Source organism: Pristiophorus japonicus, chromosome 15 (genome assembly GCF_044704955.1).
Source record: "Pristiophorus japonicus isolate sPriJap1 chromosome 15, sPriJap1.hap1, whole genome shotgun sequence".
Classification (NCBI taxonomy): Eukaryota; Metazoa; Chordata; class Chondrichthyes; family Pristiophoridae; genus Pristiophorus; species Pristiophorus japonicus.
Genome location: NC_091991.1, coordinates 161,573,450 through 161,594,938, shown reverse-complemented (window position 1 = coordinate 161,594,938; position 21,489 = coordinate 161,573,450). Strand labels below are relative to the sequence as shown.

The window sequence follows — 21,489 nt, the reverse complement described above, 5'->3', positions numbered from 1 at the left end:
TCCAAGTTCCTACTGCTGGCAGGCGCCTCTCTCAATAGTCACACATATGGGAAGATTGTGGGCACAATGCTTATGATTTTCCCTCCAAATAGATATTGGACAAGGCGCCACACAATCTCAAAAAATCAACCCTTTACAGAGTCATAGAAATTTCACCACTGAAGGAGGCCATTCGGCCTCATACATGCGTTGATGCTAGCTCCTCGATGAGTGCTCTCCTTTCTAATCCCATTTCTCTTTATACCTAACTTTCCTTGTCCTCATCCACTGCATATAACATTATTTTGCTGTATTTCTGAAGCTGCATTCATCAGATAACTTTCCTGACTAAATATTTATTGTCTTTTTCTGAATCCATTCTTTTCTGGATTGTGTTATGTAGATGGTAGTTTTGATGGACCCAACAGAAGATCCAGACGACATCTTGAGAGCGAATAGGTCGCGTGAACGAACGTTTATGTTTGATGTGGTGTTTGATCACACTTGCACCCAGGTAGGGACTCACTCATTACAAAACCATTTTTGTGTGTTGTGTCATCAAGGTGTTATGGTTCTGATTGGCATGGGTCAGATGCAATAAATAGCTTTCCCTGTACTAACTCGACATTACATCTCATTTGCAAAAGATGACCCTTTGTTGCATTTGTTTTTTTATACACTTATTAGTCTCATATTTTCTGTGAGCATATTAAAAATGATTACAATTTGGTGGTGAATCTATAGGAGGTTTTGTCTCAACAATTTTTTTGGGGGGAGGGGGGTGGATTAATTTGTGTTCATTATCCTGAGGGATGTCAGGTGCTGGAAAATGCAAAATGTTTAACAGTTTGCACCCGTTGTCAGATACAGCACAGTTTCAATGCATAGTAAATGTTCTTTTACACTGCAACCATGCATCTTTATTCCAACCTTCTGTTGTACCAGTGCAATTTTCACAACAGATATCTTTATGGCCTCTGTGGGGTGGACTGATAATTCGTGCTGACATTGTCCATCTGGTGCTGCAGACTGGTGCCCATTAGAACTGGGCTGAGGGCCAATCTTATCTTTTTTAAGGCCCAGACATCTATCAGAGACAGAAGACTTTCATTCCATCAGTCTGCACTAGAATTTAACTCAGTCCCATAAGTGAAAGGACAACATTTCAATTCACTGCATCACCTAACCCCAGCGTACCCACTTCTTAGCCTCCTTTGCTATTCTGGCTTAATGTGTTTCTTCCTGCAGGTAAGTAAGTAGAATGGTCTGAGTTTTAGACTCCTCCATGGCTTCTATCAATCTTCAATCTTGCTCCTTCAGATGCCTGAAAGAGATGTGTTTTTGCAGTTGGGACTTAACCCTGGGATGAAATGCTTTAGGACAGTGCAGCTCTCCATTAGGTAACCTAAATTTGAGTGTCAACCGAAAGTTGAAGTCTGGATCGTCTAGTTGGAGCTGTTGCTGGAGCTATTTTAGTGTGCTTAACTTTGAAGATAGGGTGGTGCAGTGGGTTAGTGCATTGTCCTTTTATTCCTGGGTCCTACTTAGGAATGGTGGCCAGACCGATGGGATGAAAGTCCCCTCCCTCTGTCACCTTTACAAGTCCGAGATGAATTGATTTTAGTTTTGACACCTCTTTTGATCTGAACCCTGCTCCTAGTTGTCAAAGCGATAGTTTAAAGCTTTTCATAATTCAACACAGTTTGTCATTAATTTGACAATCTCACTGAGCATGGGATATGGACAAAAGATCAGACTGGTAGAGTTTGAAGTGATTTTGTAAGATTTGATATTAACGCAGATTGGGAGTTTAACTTTGCATAGTATATCAATAACAACAATTTGCATTTATATAGCGCCTTTAACGTAGTAAAATGTCCCAAGGCATCTCACAGGAACGTTAGCAAACAAAAATTGCTGCTGAGCCACATACGGAGATATTGGGACAGGTGGTCAAAAGCTTGGTCAGAGATAGGTTTTAAGGACCACCTTAAAGGAGGAGAGAGAGGCATAGGTGCGGAGAGATTTAGGGAGAGAATTGCAGAGTTTGGGGACTAGGAGATGAAGGCACGGCTGCCGATATTGGTCCCTGGAGTGCTTGGAGCTGATACTGAGTGCCCAGTGGAATCATTCTCCATTTTTCAGTGCTGACATAAGATATAAAGGCATCCATCCCTTCTACCTCTTCTCTATGAATGCCTGCTTTCTTCAGCCATCCTTCATATTTCTACACTTTTCCTTCTGCTCCGGACATAATCTTTGCCTCTGGGAAGTTGATGTTGAGCTTGTATTCCTGGATATACAAAGGAACCACTCTGGGAAAGAGAGAGCGAAGTATCAATGGATACAAAAAGGCGAGTGCATGTCCAAACTCATGTCCAGTCGACAATTTACACAGTACTGAGACCTGGATCTTGACAAAGGCATTGAAGCGGACGCAGGATGGTTTTGGAACATGCTGTGTAAAGAAGATATTGCATGTCAGAAGTGGTGAACAGTGGACAAACTGAGGAAGACCAGCCTGTGTGCAGTAACAGAGTATGTGAAAAGATCACAAGCTGAGATGATGGGACTGTGTATTGAAAGACCCGAGTGGAAGAATGCCATAGGGCAAACCGAGAGGAGAGCATGATGACAAGGCTTGTGTTCTCTGTGGCACCCGATTATCACAACTGACATCCTTCACTTTGATGAGCACAATTAAATTATTATAATTATTGAATAAAATAGTTCACCCTTATAGGGAAACCATCTACAAATAATGTTTGTATTTAAGCCTGTATTTAGAAACCACCTGCCTCAAATGTGGCCCCTTTATACCAATACTCTGTCACTGTAATTCAATGAGTATATAACAAATATTGATGCATTCAAAAAATTGCAAGCGCCATTAACACTCAGTGGGCCGAAAGACTGATCTCCACATTACTGCAGATACACTAAAACTGTTTTCTCGATTGTGCTTATTGTTCTTTTAGGAGGATGTTTACCTGGGCACCACTAAGGACCTGATTAAAGGTGTCATTTCTGGATATAATGCTACGGTGTTTGCATATGGACCTACAGGTAGTGTGGGCAGTTCATTTTAAGACATAGTTAAGAGTCTCGCAATTTATTCATTTGAAGTTCAGTACTGTTGTGTAGCGGACATTTTTCACATAGCAAAGTGATGAATGGCCAGTTAATCTGGGGTTTTATTGGGTGGTGTTTGAAGGAAGAATATTGGACATAACACCAGGAGATTTCATTGCTTTTCCTCAAATAATGCCATGGGATCTTTGAAGCCCACCAGATGGGGCCTCAATCCCACCCAAAGGGCAGCACTTTTGACAATTCCTTAGTTCTTCACTGAAATGTCAGCCTGGATTATGTGCTCAAGTCCAGGAGTGGCGTTCGGACTTGGGGATAAGAGTGTTACCAACTGAGCCAAATTGACACTTAACGACCATACGACGGGACACATACAGGTAGGAAACAATAAAAGTCAAAACAGCTAGATCAGGAATGATTAGGTGATGCCACGCTTGGGCTTTAAAAGGAGATTAAACGACTCCGCAATGGGTAGGCAATGTCTGAATCGTGATGCACAAGGCTTTACAACTGTATGGGACAGGCTAGATGGACCTGTATATCTCCTGTGCAACAGTTTCGCATGTTCGTGAAAGATTGCGATTAGAAGTCAGATTAGAGGAAGCAGATCATTAAGAATGAAATCTGGCATCCATATAGGTTGGGCAGTGGGTGAGTGATAGGAATGTGGTTTCAAAATAATTCAACTGACTTCGTCCTTGTATCTCCTTAAGCACATAAAGGAAAAAGAGCACTCTTTTGTTATGAGGTGGTAAAATACATTCCAAGCCATCATTAGAGTCTCCAAGTACCCCTTCAGGTGGAGAGGTTTTAACCATAGTTATCGTAAAAGAAGTCAGTCTTCCAAATCCCCATAATAGAAGAAAAAAAGTGTGAAGCAACAAGCACTTTGTCAGAGAAGGACAAGTACCGATGCATGGATGGCTGCAAATAACTGCTGAAGTCCCCTGGCGATGGAGAATCGTCGGCTGACTGCAGAGGGAGTCTGATTATAGAATAGGGTGGAATCCAGGAGGTTGTGTGCTGCAAATCAACTCCCCCTTACACACAGGAAATCAAACAGAAAGCAAAGTTGTTGGAACTCTGAGCTAACTTTAGGCTTTGATCTTCCTCGGTATTGTAATGTCTGCACCTGTGAGTATGCTCGCAGGTTTAGCCAGTCACGTGCTGTTCACAAGACTCAATAAAACCCCAGCCAGTTGGGTCTAGGTCATCCACGATGAGGTATGCAGTTGTGAGCCTAGTGGTAATGTGTCGTGTGATTGTTAAACCTTTGTTAATAAACCAACTAGTTCTTAATTGCAATGTGTTGCTATGAGCAAAGAACCCCCATGAAGCAAATACATTACAGGTATTATCATGACAGTAAGTGAAGGAAAATGGGACGGTGAGATATTGTGCCCTCAACCCGCCCCAAAAGCTGCTGTTCAGAACTTGCTCCCAGGAACCAGGCAATGACCTCGACTGCCCACCTAACAATGTGTAAATAGTGGTGCGTGAACTTGGTTTATTGCTCTTCCCTCTGTTTCTGTAATGTATGCAACCTGTGAGGATGCTCACAGGTTTGTGGAGCTGTTGAGGTGGGAGTGGCTTAGCCAGTCGCGTGATGTTCACAAGACTCCGTAAAACCCCAGCCAGTTGGGTTCGGGGAATCCACGATGAGGCAGATGGTTGTGAGCCTGGTGGATGAACTGGTAATGTGTTGTGTGATTGTTAAACCTTTTGCTAATAAGCCAACTAGTTCTTAGTAGCAATGCGTTGCTATGATTTCTTAAGCAAAGAACCCATGAAGCAAATACATTACAGTTTCCATTGGTATACTGTTCCAAAGGCCATGACAAATGTGGCGCTGTCGAGGTATGTACAGCGTTCCAGAGATGGTAGAGTTGAGTGGCGAGCGTAATTTCGAGAACACTTTCTCACACGCACAGCTTTCATGGACTGTGAAGGGAGCCTTTTTACCTCCTAGGTATTTAACAATACTTACAAAATTTAAAGTGAGTACTAATCAATGATACGATTTTGTGTGTGGGGTGGGGGGGAAATAATGGAGTTCCTTATTCCTAAGTTATTAAGAGGAGAATATGGAAAAAACACGGATGGAAGCTAGGAGAGTGGGGCATCACACAAAGCATCTACAACTGACCTGTGGAGATCCACGCCACAGGGTTTACTGATCTCGCGTGTCATCACTTCATTAGGAAGCTGTTCTCTCCCACAAAGGCCTTTGGGGAGTTAATGCCATCTGCTGGCTGCAGATTTACAGCCTGGATCAACCAGGAGCATGTCCTTGTCACTGGCTGGTAAAGTGACCACAGCCCTGAATCTTATGTCATTGAATCTTTCCAGGTAGCCTCAGGTGATTCAAGTTGCATCAGCCAATCAGTTGGTATGGGCGAGAGGAGGTATTATTTGTGATGCCTTATTTTCCTTAGAAGATGTTTAACTGGTGCAGTTTGAGCGTGCCGCATTCCTTTTCCATTGAGATCTATGAGTCAAATTGTTTGCTTGAAACAATTATTGGGGTTTGTTGACAAGGCCATGGAGGTGCATCCCCTCCTCTTATTCCCCCAAATAATGTGTTGCTTTTATATGTACATGCTGATTAAAGTAAGAAATAGCATTGGGAAATAATGCATTTTTACACTTTTGCTACCTTTAACAGTGTGAAGTTTTCTCATGGTAGATAAAGCAACGACTAATGCAGAACAACATTTTCTGCAGTGTCATGCAATATATATGAAAACCAATCTCGGACTAGCTTCTCCATCTGCACCAGTGTGAATATTTTTCCACTTGCTGCAGCCATTCCCTCCAAAACAGTATTTAGTAAGAGTTTAGATCGATTCGATGCAATAGCAGCTTACTGCCATCTGGTCCACAGGCAAGTGCACTGCCATGGAAAGATGGAAATTTATACCAAGCATTTTATTACATAAATGCTTTTATTTCAGGAGCTGGCAAGACATACACCATGCTGGGGATGGACTGCAAACCTGGAATCTACATCCAAACTCTGAATGATCTTTTCAAGGCAATCGAAGCTACAAGTGAAAGCATGCATTATAACGTCTCCATGTCGTACTTGGAGGTAAACCCAAACCTACTTAATCAGAATCTTGGGGGACTCGAGTGATGCTGTTATTAAGTGTAATTGTACTGAGCTAGAGCAGGTCGGAACCATTCCTGGGCAGTATTTAGTTACTTACTGGCAGCAGGAAATCTGCATTTATCCTGCACGCCTCCGAGACAACGGAGATTGGGACTCCCACTGTATGGATGCTCGATGACTACAGGATCAGGATTGACTGTAATGCCCCAGGTAGAACACACCGTTCGGGCTCTCACATGAAGAATGGTCATATTGGCAAGGTTACCCGAGGGCAATGGCACCATTGGACTGTACCCCAGCATTAGTCAGTGCTTTCAGGAAAGGAGAGAACGTTAGAAAGGGAAAGACAAGTTCTCTCTCTGAGTGATGCTGTCATTAAATCTTGTCCTTACGCTTAAGATCAATAAATGGGTTTTATTCCTGCTAACTTCAATCCCCTTGTCAGAAGGAAAAAAAGAACTTACATTTGCATAGCGCCTTATCACCCCATCAGTACTTCACAACCAATGAATTGGTTTGGAATGCAGTCATTGTTGTGTAGGTAAATGGAGCAGCCCATTGCACACAGCAAGATCCCATAACATTGAGTGAATAAATGAGCAGATAGTTTTGATGGTGTTGGTTGAAGAGTAAATGTTGGCCAAGACCCTGGAAGAACTCCCTGCTTTTCTTTGAATGATGCCATGGGCTCTTTTATGTCCACATGAACACGCCTGAGTTCAGATCTTACTTGAAGATCAGCATTTCCAACAATTCAGCACGCTCTTAATACCCACTGAAATATCCGTTTATTGCTCATGTTCATTATGTTCAAAAATGCTGTCTGATTGCGCAGGTTCGTGGAAGATTTTACGTTTGGCGATATGCAAATGAGTTCGAGCCAAACCGTGAGCAAATAAAACCACTTCTTAAAACGAGTGCAATTATAAGCACAATTTGTGCCCAAATCACCGATTGCGCCCAAGTTGGAAACTCTTGGCCCAAATGTTTAGCTCAAGAATGTTAGTAGAATTGTAAACAGAAATCAAATATGGTCAGGAAATATATGTCAAACACAAACTGAACGTTTCATTTTTAATCATAGATGGAAATTTGTGAGCGGAGCGTTTTGGTGCAATGTCTTCAATTCGGTATATTTTTAATGCCGAGCTGAACACATTAATCTTATAAACATGCTAAATGCCAAAATCTGTCAGTGTATTTTGATTGGGTTATTTTTTATTTTGTTTACATTTTTATTAGACAGCGAGAGTTGAAAAGTTATTTAAACACAGTGTGGGTGAGGGAGAAATGTCTAGACCCCACCCAGTGTCTACAGACACACAATTTCAAACTATTACTGGATAACAATCAGGAGGGGAACCCTGACTTTCTCAGCCCAGGAATATTTAGACCAAGTGTAGCTCTTCGACTGTCACCTCACTCAGCACACACCGGGAATCAAACCTGGGACCGTCTGGCTTTTTATGGCTTAATCCCGAGGGATCTGTGGAGCTCCAGAATGAAGTTTAAAGTTTAATCCATTCACTTATCTCTGACATACTGCCTGCTGTGATGATGTCACAATAATATGTGGTTAAGAATGTTCAATCAGTACGACTGCTACTTTTGTATGACAGGAAAAGCTTATAATGGGATGTCTAGTTTGGCTATCCATTCGATGCCGAGTGGAGAAATGAGGTGCCTCCAGTGGGCAGGTTGATGTGACATGTTCCATGGTCTGGGACTCAGGACCACAGTCGCACTTCAGGCTGTTCCTCATCTTCTGCTTGTGGGGCAGGGGGCTGCATTGTCCGTCTATGCGGATTGGGTTGAGCGTGTCCACTGTCTTCGAGGGTGGTCAGAGCCAGGGACCTCTGCTGTTGGGTCACTGATGAGGTGTTGGTTCTTTATATGTTGCCTGCGTCCCACGATTCCGTCCACCTGGATAGTGGGTGGATACCAGCTGCAGGAATATTGGCTGCCGTTTCCCAGAATGGCCGGCGTGGTTTAAGGCGCTTTTGTGGTGGGTTTTCCAAGCCTTGGTGAATGGGAAGGTTGATGTTGCTCGTGATATTTTCCATCTCACTGAGCACGGTGGTGTCGCAGTGAACGGCAGGCAGGGCAACGTGGGACAGCACTTAAATGTGCACTTGGATGTGCCCTTAAAGTGCCGTGACCTACAGGGCTACGGACCAAGAGCTGGAAAGTGGGATTGAGCTGGATAGCTCTTGGTCGGCCGGTGCGGACACGATGGGCCAAAATGGCCTCCTTCCGTGCTGTAAATTTCTATGATTGTATGAGCACCGGGAGCCACTCAGTTGGAGTGGACTGGAGTGTCCCTGACACGGTCCTCATGATGACGTTTAGCTGCACGCCCATGATCTGTGTGTGCGACTGCAGGACCAGGGGGCAGAGCAGTATTGTGCAGCAGAGTGGACTAGGGCCACTGTTACGGTGCAAAGTGTTTTGGCTGTGCTCCCCCGGGACGTTCCAGCGAGTTTCCGGACCAGGTTCACCCTGGTTTTTACTTTTTAGCTGGTGTTGGTGAGATGGGGCCGAAAGGCGAGAGTCCTGTCCAGGGTGACGCCCAGGTATTTTGGTTGAGTTCCGCCAGAAGGAAACGTTGAGTTCTTTCCCAGCGTAAGTCAGTAAGAGTGAAGAACATTATTAATGAGTAATACATTGTCCCCTTTTTATTCTTTTCAGATTTACAATGAGATGATCCGTGATCTCATGAACCCTTCCTCAGGGTTTCTGGATTTGCGAGAAGACCCCAAGGGTGGGATCCAGATAGCTGGAATCACAGAATTCTCAACCAGTAATGCTATGGAGGTACAGCCCCAACTTAACAATTACAGCAGGGGAAAAGATGAACAACAACAGCATGCATAATCTATAGCACCTTTAATGTAGTAAAACGCCCCAAGGCGGTTTACAGGAGCATTATCAAACAAAATTTTGACACCGAGCCACCTAAGGAGATATTAGGGCAGATGACCAAAGAGGTGGGTTTTAAGGAGTGCCTTAACGGAGGAAAAGAGGCAGAGAGGCAATTCCAGAACTTAGGTTTTCGGCAGCTGATGGAACGGCCATGCATGGTGGAGCAATTTTTTAAATTCATTCACAGGATGTGGACATCACCGGCAAGGCCAGCATTTATTGTCTATCCCTAATTGCCCTCAAGAAGGTGGTGGTGAGCCATCTTCTTGACTACAACTGAGTGACTTGCTAGGCAGTTAACAGTCAACCACATCACTGTCACATATAGGCCAGACTGGGTAAAGATGGCAGGTTTCCTTCCCTAAAGAACATTAGTAAGCCAGATTTATGGCAATCCAATATCATTACTGATACTAGCTTTTAAATCCAGATTTACTGAATTGAATTTAAATTCCCCAGCTGCCATGGTGGGATTTGAACTCATGTCTCTGGATCATTAGTCCAGGCCTCAGATTACTAATCCATTAACATAACCATTATGCTACCATACCCGTACCCACACCATTAGTGCAGTCTAATCACTGACATTGAAAGACTTACCAGGCAAGAAATTGCTGTCACCAAAAATAAAATGGATGAATTCTTAAATCGATCTTCCAAAAATATGTTATGGGAACATTATAGATTGTGTCCCAAGCGCCTTGGGATGTTTTAATTTGTTAGGCACTATATAAATGTAAGTTGTTATTGGTCACATGGCATTCCTCAATTCTCTATTTTAATGTAAGTGGTAATCCAATTATTTTAAATGGGTGGATGTCTCCACTAAAATAATGGGCAGGAATGGCAGACGACCCCATTAAATTTCATTTGCTTTATATGGCAAAATAATATCAAGCTGAATTCCCAAATACAGCAAAAACGTGCCAAAATTACCTCCTTAAACTATGTTACAGAAATATTACAGATAGTACTTCAAGGAGATTCCAAATGGACTTTGATGTTCTGTCTTTATGGTGTTTAGTGACTCATTCCAATGTTGTTACCATGAGTTCAGTTCATATTGAACCAATACATTTCTCAGTTAAGGCTTGTTCCATTGTCCTGGCTAAACCCTTGTATTGTATGAGAAATCTCAGAGTATGATTTCTGATGTTTATATACGATGCATCTTGCACAATAACTGCATGTCCTTCATTTATATGTGCTCGGTGTCCTATTCAACCCTGACCCCATATCCTTGCCATCACAAATATTGCTTACTTCCTCCTCTGCTGGAACTTGGCAACAGCGTCCAATTCTGGAAAATAATACGATATGATCCTTGAAATTAAGCCACGGGATAGTAATATACCAACACAATGGCCTTGATTTTAATCCAGCGAGAATGGTGCGTGTGAGGGGGTTAAAATTAGGTTGAATCGACCTACCGGCCTGAGGTTGTTTTGTTCCTGCCGGGCGCGATTTCATCGAAGACAATGTTTAAATTGGTTGTACCTCCCGTTGCCAGCAGGCAAGGCCTACTTCACATTCAAAAGTCGCAGCCTGATGATGTAATCGGTGCCACCACTTAATTTTAACATTGTGTCGGGGAAGTCCCAAACTGTGCGGATCCTGACGGTCGAACCACAGCGGGAAGCGCTGACTGGCAAGAAGTGGCCATGGTAAGTTTAAAAAAATGAGCATTTGCGCGAACACCTTGTGGCCCAGGAGGAGCAGGGGTGGTCCCCTGAAGCCCTGACAGGGAGTCCTTGGGCCTCTCCACGCCTGGCCTTGCTGCTCCCTCTGCACTCTAGCATCAGCTGCCAAAGCCCTTGAGGTTATGCCGAGGACCGTTCCTTTGGGTCCTTGCCATTCTATGGATAGCCCCCGACACCCCCCCCCCCCCACCTCCGCTGAGCCAATTTTCTGCTCCCGCCGGCCAGCCCTGATGTCAGTGCTGCCGGTTTCGGGCGGGCAACAGTGCTGCAATAATTAAATGAGGTTCAGGAGTATAGGTGACCTGGGCATGATGCTGAGATACTTTAGGGGGCATCACTTCCCACCCCCAAACCCGCCCATCCCTGAGGGCCCCCCTGTTACGTTTATAAGACTGTACATCTTCAGCTCAAACTGTTGTGACCTTGGTCTCTTTATTGTAACTCCAGCGTGAGGAGGCAGTATGGTAGTCTGCCTTTTATACCTGCTTGCCCAGGGTGTGCAGGTGACCCTTGGGTCCCCCACAGATGCGCCCCCTGGTGGCAAGTCTTACACTTTGGTAGTGTTTACATACATAATATCATTCCCCCACAAAGTCTTATGCACAAGTTATTTACAAGTTGAGGCGATCCGGGGCTCTACATTCCCGGGTTGATCGCCTGATCGCCTGGCATGGGTGAGTTGGTCGGATCATTGCTACACTGCGGTGTGGCTGGTCTGATCGGACTGTCGGGCATGGTGGGTTCATCCTCATGGCTGACCGCGAGGTCGATTGCTGGTTGGGTGTGTGGGGGTGGATCAATGATGGTAATGTCCTCTTCAAACTGTTCTTGGTTGTCAGTGAATCGCAGTTTGGTCTGATCCAAGTGCTTTCTGCACGTTTGTCCATTCAAAAGTTTGACAACAAACTCTCTATTCCCCTCCTTGGCTAACACAGTGCCAGCAACCCATTTGGGACCATAATTAAGAACAAACACAGGGTCATTGACCTCAATGTCACGCGATACAGCCGCGCGATCGTGGTACACGTTATGCCGGTATCGCCGGGTTTCTACATGATCATTGAGACCTAGCTGGACTAAGGAGAGCCTGGTTTTGAGTGCTCTCTTCATTAGCAATTCTGCAGGGGGAACCCCAGTAAGCGAGTGGGGTCATGTGCGGTAGCTGAGCTGAATCCGAGATAACCGGGTCTGCAGGGAACCGTCCGTCACGTGTTTCAAGCTCTGCTTGATGATTTGGACTGCCCGTTCCGCTTGACCATTCGATGCAGACCTGACATGCTTGATGTCATTGTGGGTCATGAACTCGTTGAATTCCGAGCTGGTGAAGCATGGTCCATTGTCACTAACAAGGACGTCGGGCAAACCCTGGGTGGTGAACATGGCCCGGAGGCTTTCAATGGTGGCAGTGGACGTATTATACATTCAATCCATTTAGAGTAAGCGTCCACTGCTACTAGGAACATCTTTCCTAGAAAGGGGCCAGCGAAATCTACGTGGACCCTTGACCACGGTTTGGAGGGCCATGACCACAGACTCAGTGGGGCCTCCCTTGGTGCGTTGCTCAACTGTGAGCAAGTGTTACATTGGTGTACGCATGACTCCAATTCCGAGTCAATGCCGGGCCACCAAATGTGCGACCTGGCGATAGCCTGCATCATGACTATGTCTGGGTGGGTACTGTGAAGGTCATGTATAAACGTTCCCCTGCCTTTTTTTGGCAAAATTATACGATTCCCCCATAGGAGGCAGTCCGAATGGATGGACATTTTGTCCTTGCGTCGGTGGAACGGCTTAATTTCGTCTTGCATTTCCCCTGAGACCACCGACCAGCTCCCATTGAGGATGCAGCTTTTTACTAGTGATAGCACCGGATCCTGGCTAGTCCAGGTCCCGATCTGGCGGTCCGTGATGGGTGACCCCTCGCTCTCAAAAGCATTTATTACAAGGAGCAAGTCTGCGGGTTGCGCCATTTCCACCCTGGTGGTGGGCAGTGGTAGCCGACAGAGGACATCCGCACAGTTCTCAGTACCTGGTCTGTGGTGGATTACATAATAATACGCAGATAACATTAATGCCCATCTTTGGATGCGGGACGAAGCATTGGTGTTAATACCTTTGCTTTCTGAGAACAACAAAATGAGCAGCTTGTGGTTAGTTTCAAGCTCGAACCAGAGCCCAATTAGGTAACCCTGTATGCGCATGCTAATGCTTCTTTCTTAACCATACTGTAGGCTCTGTCAGCCTCAGATAAACTTCTGGACCCGTATGCAATTGGTAGCAGTTTGCCTGACACATTGGCTTGCTGTAACACACCACCGACCCTGTACGAAGATGCATCACAAGCTAGTACTAAACGTTTACATGGGTCATACAATACAAGTAATTTGTTAGAACATAGCAGATTTCTGGCCTTATTAAAGACTGTCTCTTGAGATTTACCCTAAACCCAGTCGTCACCCTTGCGTACGCTTTCTAGAAAGTTACCAAAATAGTTGAGGAGTCCCAGGAACGAACGCAGCTCCATCACATTCTGTGGTCTGGATGCATTCTTGATGGCCTCCGTCTTGGAGTCCGTGGGTCTGATGCCGTCCGCTGCAATCTTTCTCCCCAGGAATTCGACCTCTGGCACCAAGAAAATGCACTTGGAGCGTTTCAGCCACTCTGTCCAGTCGCTAGAGAACCTCTTCCAGGTTGTGCAAGGGCTTGGTGGTGTTGCAGCCAGTGATCAAGATGTCGTCTTGGAACACCATGGTGCGCGGAACCAATTTCAGCAGACTCTCCATGTTCCGCCGAGCGAATCCCAAAGGGGCATCTGTGGTATATGAGCAGTTGATGCACATCAATTGTTGTTCGTGGGAGATTGCTGTGCGTAAATTGGCTGCTGCATTTCCCTACGTTATGACAATACCAACACTTGGGAAGTACTGTATTGGCTGTAAAATGCGTGGGAACGTTCTGAGATTGCAAAAGGCGCTCTATAAATGCAAAGTCCTTTCCTGCTTCTGATTGTAGGGTTGCTACACTCAGCCTCAGATCCCGTCAACTGGGAAAAATAAAAATAATTAAACCCCAGGGTTCCTGCTGCTGACCCAATGACCCCTGTTGGAAAGTGCAAATGTTTGGACCTCAGGTGACAAGCGGTTTGTGCTCAGCTGTGATGCCCCTCCATGGTCAAATAGTGTGCTGATATTCACCATCTCAGCTTACGTGAAGAATGACCATTTGTGTGAAGTAGTGAAGGATTGCAGACTCCCGTGGCATTGAACCCCAACAAGGGTCAGCAGCTTTATTTCTTATTTGCTCTTGGGGATGTGGCCAACACTACCAAGGCAGTATCTGTTGTCCATTCTTAGTTGCCTGAGGGCATGAAGCATCAACCACATATAGTGGGACTGGAGTCACATGTAGGCCGAACCAGATAGGAGTGACTGGTTCTATTCCCTGCAGGACGTCAATGAAACAATTGGGTTTTTATGACAATCTGGCAATTTCGTGGTTATTTTTCTGCCATCAGATCACAAATGACCAAAGTTATTGAGTTCAGTTTCACAGTGTGCTGTGGTAGAAGTTGAGCTCTGGATTCCTGGTGCACCACAAAAACTGTACACTTCAGGAGATGAAGAGAGAAATTTGAAATGAAAATAATCTTTCTGGGTTCCTATATGGAAAATTGTTACAAAAATAAAGTTAAAAAAAATGACTGATTTTCCTAGGGTGTAGATAATGGTAGTGTAGTGGTTATGGCCTGGAGCAGCAACCTATAATGTCACAAGCCATCTTGGTGAGTTGTGACATTGAATTCAACAAATTTGGTCATTTGTGGACTGGCACCAGAAAAAATTACCATGTTGGGCTGTCAAAAAAAAACTTGTTCATGAATGTCTTTCAGGGAAGGGAACCTGCTACCTCTACTTGGCCTGACCTACACCTGATTCCAGTCCCATACCATGCCATGGCCTGGCAAGCTAATCAGTTGTAATATCATTGCTCCAACAAGGCGGCCCACCACCACCTTCTCCGGACATTTAGGAATGGGCAACAAATGCAGCCTTGCCAACATTACACACATCCAGAGAGCAAGTTAAAAATAGTCATCTTAAGTTATTTTGTCCTTTTTCTAATGTATCATAGAATAGTTACAGCACAGAAGGAGGCCATTCGACCCTTCGAGCCCGTGCCGGCTCTCTGCAAGAGCTCTTCAGCCAGGCCCATTCCCCCCGCCCTTCCCCCGTAGCCCTGCAATTTCTTTTCCTTCAGGTACTTATCCAACTCCCTTTTGAAAGCCACGATTGAATCTGCCTCCACCACCCTTTCAGGCAGTGCAAGTGATGTCATCATTTTTAAAATTATGCCTCTGTGAAGCACATTTTTGTTATGTGAGAGGTGTTATACTATTGTTTAATCAGTTGACTGTTTTTTGGTGTGCTTTTCTTCAGCTCCCATTACTTCTCTGAGTTCAAATCTTTGTCAGATGTCTGAGGTCCTTTTGCTGCCAGCCGTGACCCAATCAGATACTAGGCCGTGAAGCCTGGCAAGTCAAATGTTTCGCCCTTGAAGAACCAGGGGGTAACTTTCACCCTCACCGCCTGGGTGGTAAACTGGCAAAGTGCATAGCACACGCATTGTCGAACCCTCTGGTCTTCATCCTATTGAAATCAATGGGCAGGTTCTCCAATGGGCAGGAGATCCTCACCACCTGTTTACAGCCCTGGCGGTGACGGCAAAGATTTTCCCCCAAGACACGTGCAGCCGGTTTAGGCCCCGGTTACGATTAACTGTTTGTCAGCTGTGGCTCAGTAGGTAGCACACTCGCCTCTAAGATAGAAGGTTGTGGGTTCAAATCTCAGTCTAGGGATTTGAGCGCATAAATCTAGCCTGACACTCCCAGTGCAGTGCTGAGGGAGTGTTGCGCTGCCAGAGGTTCCATATTTCAGATGAGACATTAAACCGAGGCCCCATCAGGTGGACATAAAAGATCCCACAGCACTATTTTGAAGAAGAGCAGGAGATTTATCTCCGGTGTCCCTCAATCAACATAACAAAAACAGTTTATCTGGTCATTATCACATTGCTGTTTGTGGGCTCTTGCTGTGCGCAAATTGGCTGCCGCGTTTCCCACATTACAACAGTGACTTCACCCCAAAAAGTACTTAATTGGCTGTAAAACGCTTTTGAGACGCGCAGTGGTCGTGAAAGGCGCTATATAAATCCAAGTCTTGCTTTCTTTCTTCGCAATCCTCAGATCATGCAGTTGCTTACAAAAGGAAACAGACAGCGGACGCAGGAGCCGACAGCTGCCAACAAAACCTCATCCCGCTCCCATGCAGTGCTGCAGGTCACCGTTAAACAGAAGAGTCGACTAAAAAACATGACAGAGGAGATCCGAGTTGGCCGTCTCTTTATGATTGACCTTGCTGGATCCGAGCGAGCATCTCAGGTAATCGTGAATCGCACCAGTGCCTACAACGTACCCTCCGTTTGTCTTTTTGTAAACACATTATTTGAAACGTTGAAGCACTAATGTATAAAAACATCATTTGGAAAAGAGTTTGATCACTTCATTTCAAGACGCTCAGCCCCTTAACAATGAATGGTATTTCATTTGTTACATTGTCTTTTTAGTCCCTCTCCCATCTTTCAGGTATTTCTTCTCTATAACTCAACAGCAAGGTGGTTGGCGGGGGCGGGGGGGGGGGAGAAGAGATTTAATCCACTAGATTTCCAATATCCGCTGCACTTCTTGTGAGAGAAAGATAAATCGCCCCCCGGCTATTGTTCTCTGCTCCACATGGCTGTCTTGAATTGATCTTGGTGGAGGCCGAGAATCAGGAAAGCCACCCACGCTTTGAGCCTCGGGGCATCAACGGCCCAGGGCGACAAGATGTTGAGGGAGGTGAGCAACACATGAAATGGATGAAGTTATTATGTAAACAATGATTGGTATGGACTCATTAATCAGATACAGCCGTTGCCCTAACTCGTGGATTAATAATAACTAATATGGAGGACTCCACCTGTCTTAACCAGAGGGCCTCGCTCCTTCCCTCCCCACTTCTTCCTCTTGATCAATGCCCTTGTCGCATTTTTTTCTTTTCTTTTTCTTTTTGGAATTATTGAATTGCGTACAAACAGCTACAGTGTCCGAGGGGAAAAATACAGAAAGAAAGACTTACATTTATATAGCGCCTTTCACGACTACCGGACGTCTCAAAGTATTTTACAGCCAATGAAGTACTTTCGGAGTGTAGTCACTGGTGCAATGTGGGAATCACGGCAGCCAATTTGCGCACAGCAAGCTCCCGAAGAACAGCAATGTGATAATGATCAGATAAGCTGTTTTTGTTATGTTGTTTGATGGATAAATATTGGCCAGGATACCGGGGATAACTCCCCTGATCGTCTTCGAAACAGCGCCATTTGACATCCACCTGAGAGAGCAGACAGGATCTCGGTTTAACGTTTCGTCCAAAAGATGGCACCTCTGATAGTGCAGCGCTCCCTCAGCACTGCGCTGAAGTGTCAGCCTAGATTTATGTGCTCAAGTCTCTGGAGTGGGACTTGAACCTTCTGACTCAGAGACAAGTGTGCTGCCCACTGAGTCACAGCTGGTACTGATAAAGTAAGACTGTATACACGTAGGGAGAGTAAAAGAAAACACAAATCTCACAATGTATAGCAGAATAGAAATTTCATAGTAATAATAAGCTTAATCTTAATTACAGCTTTGGGATAGTCAAAACACCTGTGGCAGGGTGAAGCCAATGAACAGTAATGGTTAAAGATCTTTCAAAGTAAGGCAAAACGTGTTGTGACCAGGGTCCTGACAAGGACTAAGCTGGAAGGAATCATAAGAGACCTGATTAGCCTCAATGTTGGCAAAACATAAGATAACATGAGAAATAGGAGCAGGAGTGGGCCACTCGGCCCCTCGAGCCTGCTCCGCCATTCAATAAGATCATGGCTGATCTTCAACCTCAACTCCACTTTCCTGCACTATCCCCATATCCCTTGATTCCCTTAATATCCAAAAATCTATCGATCTCTGTCTTGAATATACTCAATGACTGAGCCTCCACAGCCCTCTGTCCGAGGATAACTAGGAGAATTGCAAAGATTCACCACCCTCGAAGTGAATACATTTCTCCTCATCTCAGTCCTAAATGGTCGACCCCTTATTCTGAGACTTGACCCTTGGTTCTAGACTCCCCAGCCAGGGGAAGCATCCTCCCTGCATCTACCCTGTTAAGCCCTGTAAGAATGTTGTATGTTTCAATTAGATCACCTCTCATTCTTCTAGATGCTAGAGAATATCGGCCCAGTCTACTCAATCTCTCCTCATAAGTCATTCCCCCCGCCCCGCCCCCATCCCTGGAATCTGGTTGAGAACAGGATAGCAGGACATGGAATTGACACTTGGAGAGAACTTGAGTATGAGCCCAATATAAGGGAGGAAGTGGACATCATGTCAATGGGAGGATAAAAACCAGAGGGAAATAGCTAAACATGATGGTGCCTCCTATTTATCTGGAGGACGGGGAGGGGAAGGCAGGCACAACCAGGGAACCATTTGGACCAGCCTCCCACCCAAACAAGGGAAGGGGAGAGATACAAAGATATCTCATGACTTGTTCTATCAACAGACTCAGAACACGGGCAAACGGATGAAGGAAGGAGCCCACATTAACCGGTCACTGCTGGCTCTGGGGAACTGTATCAACGCACTGAGTGAAAAAGGAGCGAATCGATCGCAGTACGTCAACTACAGAGACAGCAAACTGACCCGGCTGCTAAAGGTACCCTACTGATTCCACCCCTCACACCTCGAGCTGTATTTAAATATACAAAGCTGACTTCCCTCTGTATAACTTGTGTCAGTGTTGAGCCTGGTCCTGGGAATTTCCATCAACATTCGCCCAGATTCATGCCTGGCAAAGCTTCTCGGGTCACTCCTACCCTGCAGTATGATGGTTTCCCCCCCCCCCCCCCTACTCACTTGCTGGGGCAGGGGAACCCTTCTCTCATTCATAGAAACATAGAAAATAGGTGCAGGAGTAGGCCATTTGGCCCTTCGAGCCTGCACCGCCATTCAATGAGTTCATGGCTGAACATGCAACTTCAGTACCCCATTCCTGCTTTTTTGCCATACCCCTTGATCCCCCTAGTAGTAAGGACTTCATCTAACTCCTTTTTGAATATATTTAGTGAATTGGCCTCAACAACTTTCTGTGGTAGAGAATTCCACAGGTTCACCACTCTCTGGGTGAAGTAGTTTCTCCTCATCTTGGTCCTAAATGGCTTACCCCTTATCCTTAGACTGTGACCCCTGGTTCTGGACTTCCCCAACATTGGGAACATTCTTCCTGCATCTAACCTGTCTAAACCCGTCAGAATTTTAAACGTTTTTATGAGGTCCCCTCTCATTCTTCTGAACTCCAGTGAATACAAGCCCAGTTGATCCAGTCTTTCTTGATAGGTCAGTCCTGCCATCCCGGGAATCAGTCTGGTGAACCTTCACTGCACTCCCTCAATAGCAAGAATGTCCTTCCTCAGGTTAGGAGACCAAAACTGTACACAATACTCCAGGTGTGGCCTCACCAAGGCCCTGTACAACTGTAGCAACACCTCCCTGCCCCTGTACTCAAATCCCCTCTCTATGAAGGCCAACATGCCATTTGCTTTCTTAACCGCCTGCTGTACCTGCATACCAACCTTCAATGACTGATGTACCATGACACCCAGGTCTCGTTGCACCTCCCCTTTTCCTAATTTTTCTCCATTCAGATAATAGTCTGTCTCTCTGTTTTTACCACCAAAGTGGATAACCTCACATTTATCCACATTATACTTCATCTGCCATGCATTTGCCCACTCACCTAACCTATCCAAGTCGCTCTGCAGCCTCATAGCATCCTCCTCGCAGCTCACACTGCCACCCAACTTAGTGTCATCTGCAAATTTGGAGATATTACATTTAATCCCCTCGTCTAAATCATTAATGTACAGTGTAAACAGCTGGGGCCCCAGCACAGAACCTTGCAGTACCCCACTAGTCACTGCCTGCCATTCTGAAAAGTCCCCATTTACTCCTACTCTTTGCTTCCTGTCTGACAACCAGTTCTCAATCCATGTCAGCACACTACCCCCAATCCCATGTGCTTTAACTTTGCACATTAATCTCTTGTGTGGGACCTTGTTGAAAGCCTTCTGAAAATCCAAATATACCACATCAACTGGTTCTCCCTTGTCCACTCTACTGGAAACATCCTCAAAAAATTCCAAAAGATTTGTCAAGCATGATTTCCCTTTCACAAATCCATGCTGACTTGGACCTATCATGTCACCTCTTTCCAAATGCACTGCTATGACATCCTTAATAATTGATTCCATCATTTTACTCACTACCGATGTCAGGCTGACCAGTCTATAATTCCCTGTTTTCTATCTCCCTCCTTTTTTAAAAAGTGGGGTTACATTGGCTACCCTCCACTCCATTGGAACTGATCCAGAGTCAATGGAATGTTAGAAAATGACTGTCAATGCATCCACTATTTCCAAGGCCACCTCCTTAAGTACTCTGGGATGCAGTCCATCAGGCCCTGGGGATTTATCGGCCTTCAATCCCATCAATTTCCCCAACACAATTTCCCGACTAATAAGGATTTCCCTCAGTTCCTCTTCCTTACTAGACCCTCTGGCCCCTTTTATATCCGGAAGGTTGTTTGTGTCCTCCTTAGTGAATACCGAACCAAAGTACTTGTTCAATTGGTCCGCCATTTCTTTGTTCCCCGTTATGACTTCCCCTGATTCTGACTGCAGGGGACCTACGTTTGTCTTTACTAACCTTTTTCTCTTTACATATCTATAGAAACTTTTGCAATCCGCCTTAATGTTCCCTGCAAACTTCTTCTCGTACTCCATTTTCCCTGCCCTAATCAAACCCTTTGTCCTCCTCTGTTGAGTTCTAAATTTCTCCCAGTCCCCAAGTTCGCTACTATTTCTGGCCAATTTGTATGCCACTTCCTTGGCTTTAATACTATCCCTGATTTCCCTTGATAGCCATGGTTGAGCCACCTTCCCTTTTTTATTTTTACGGCAGACAGGGATGTACAATTGTTGTAGTTCATCCATGCGGTCTCTAAATGTCTGCCATTGCCCATCCACAGTCAACCCCTTAAGTATCATTCGCCAATCTATCCTAGCCAATTCACGCCTCATACCTTCAAAGTTAGCCTTCTTTAAGTTCTGGACCATGGTCTCTGAATTAACTGTTTCATTCTCCATCCTAATGCAGAATTCCACCATATTATGGTCACTCTTCCCCAAGGGGCCTCGCACAACGAGATTGCTAATTAATCCTCTCTCATTACACAACACCCAGTCTAAGATGGCCTCCCCCCTAGTTGGTTCCTCGACATATTGGTCTAGAAAACCATCCCTTATGCACTCCAGGAAATCCTCCTCCACCGTATTGCTTCCAGTTTGGTTAGCCCAATCTATATGCATATTAAAGTCACCCATTATAACTGCTGCAGCTTTATTGCATGCACCCCTAATTTCCTGTTTGATGCCCTCCCCAACATCATCTGTACACAACTCCCACTAACGTTTTTTGCCCTTTGGTGTTCTGCAGCTCTACCCATATAGATTCCACATCATCCAAGCTAATGTCCTTCCTAACTAATGCAT

At 45.1% G+C, this 21,489-nt stretch overlaps 1 protein-coding gene across 1 annotated transcript in view; it reads left to right on the top strand.

The window, feature by feature from the left end:
- Positions 1–21,489, top strand: part of LOC139281626 (kinesin-like protein KIF19) — a 198,148-nt gene that overhangs the window by 69,841 nt on the left and 106,818 nt on the right. The window contains exons 4-9 of the mRNA XM_070901771.1: positions 383–493; positions 2,958–3,045; positions 6,024–6,160; positions 8,870–8,995; positions 16,046–16,240; positions 18,444–18,596. Coding sequence (XP_070757872.1) covers positions 383–493; positions 2,958–3,045; positions 6,024–6,160; positions 8,870–8,995; positions 16,046–16,240; positions 18,444–18,596 — 810 coding nt within the window. The remainder of the gene's footprint in view (positions 1–382; positions 494–2,957; positions 3,046–6,023; positions 6,161–8,869; positions 8,996–16,045; positions 16,241–18,443; positions 18,597–21,489) is intronic.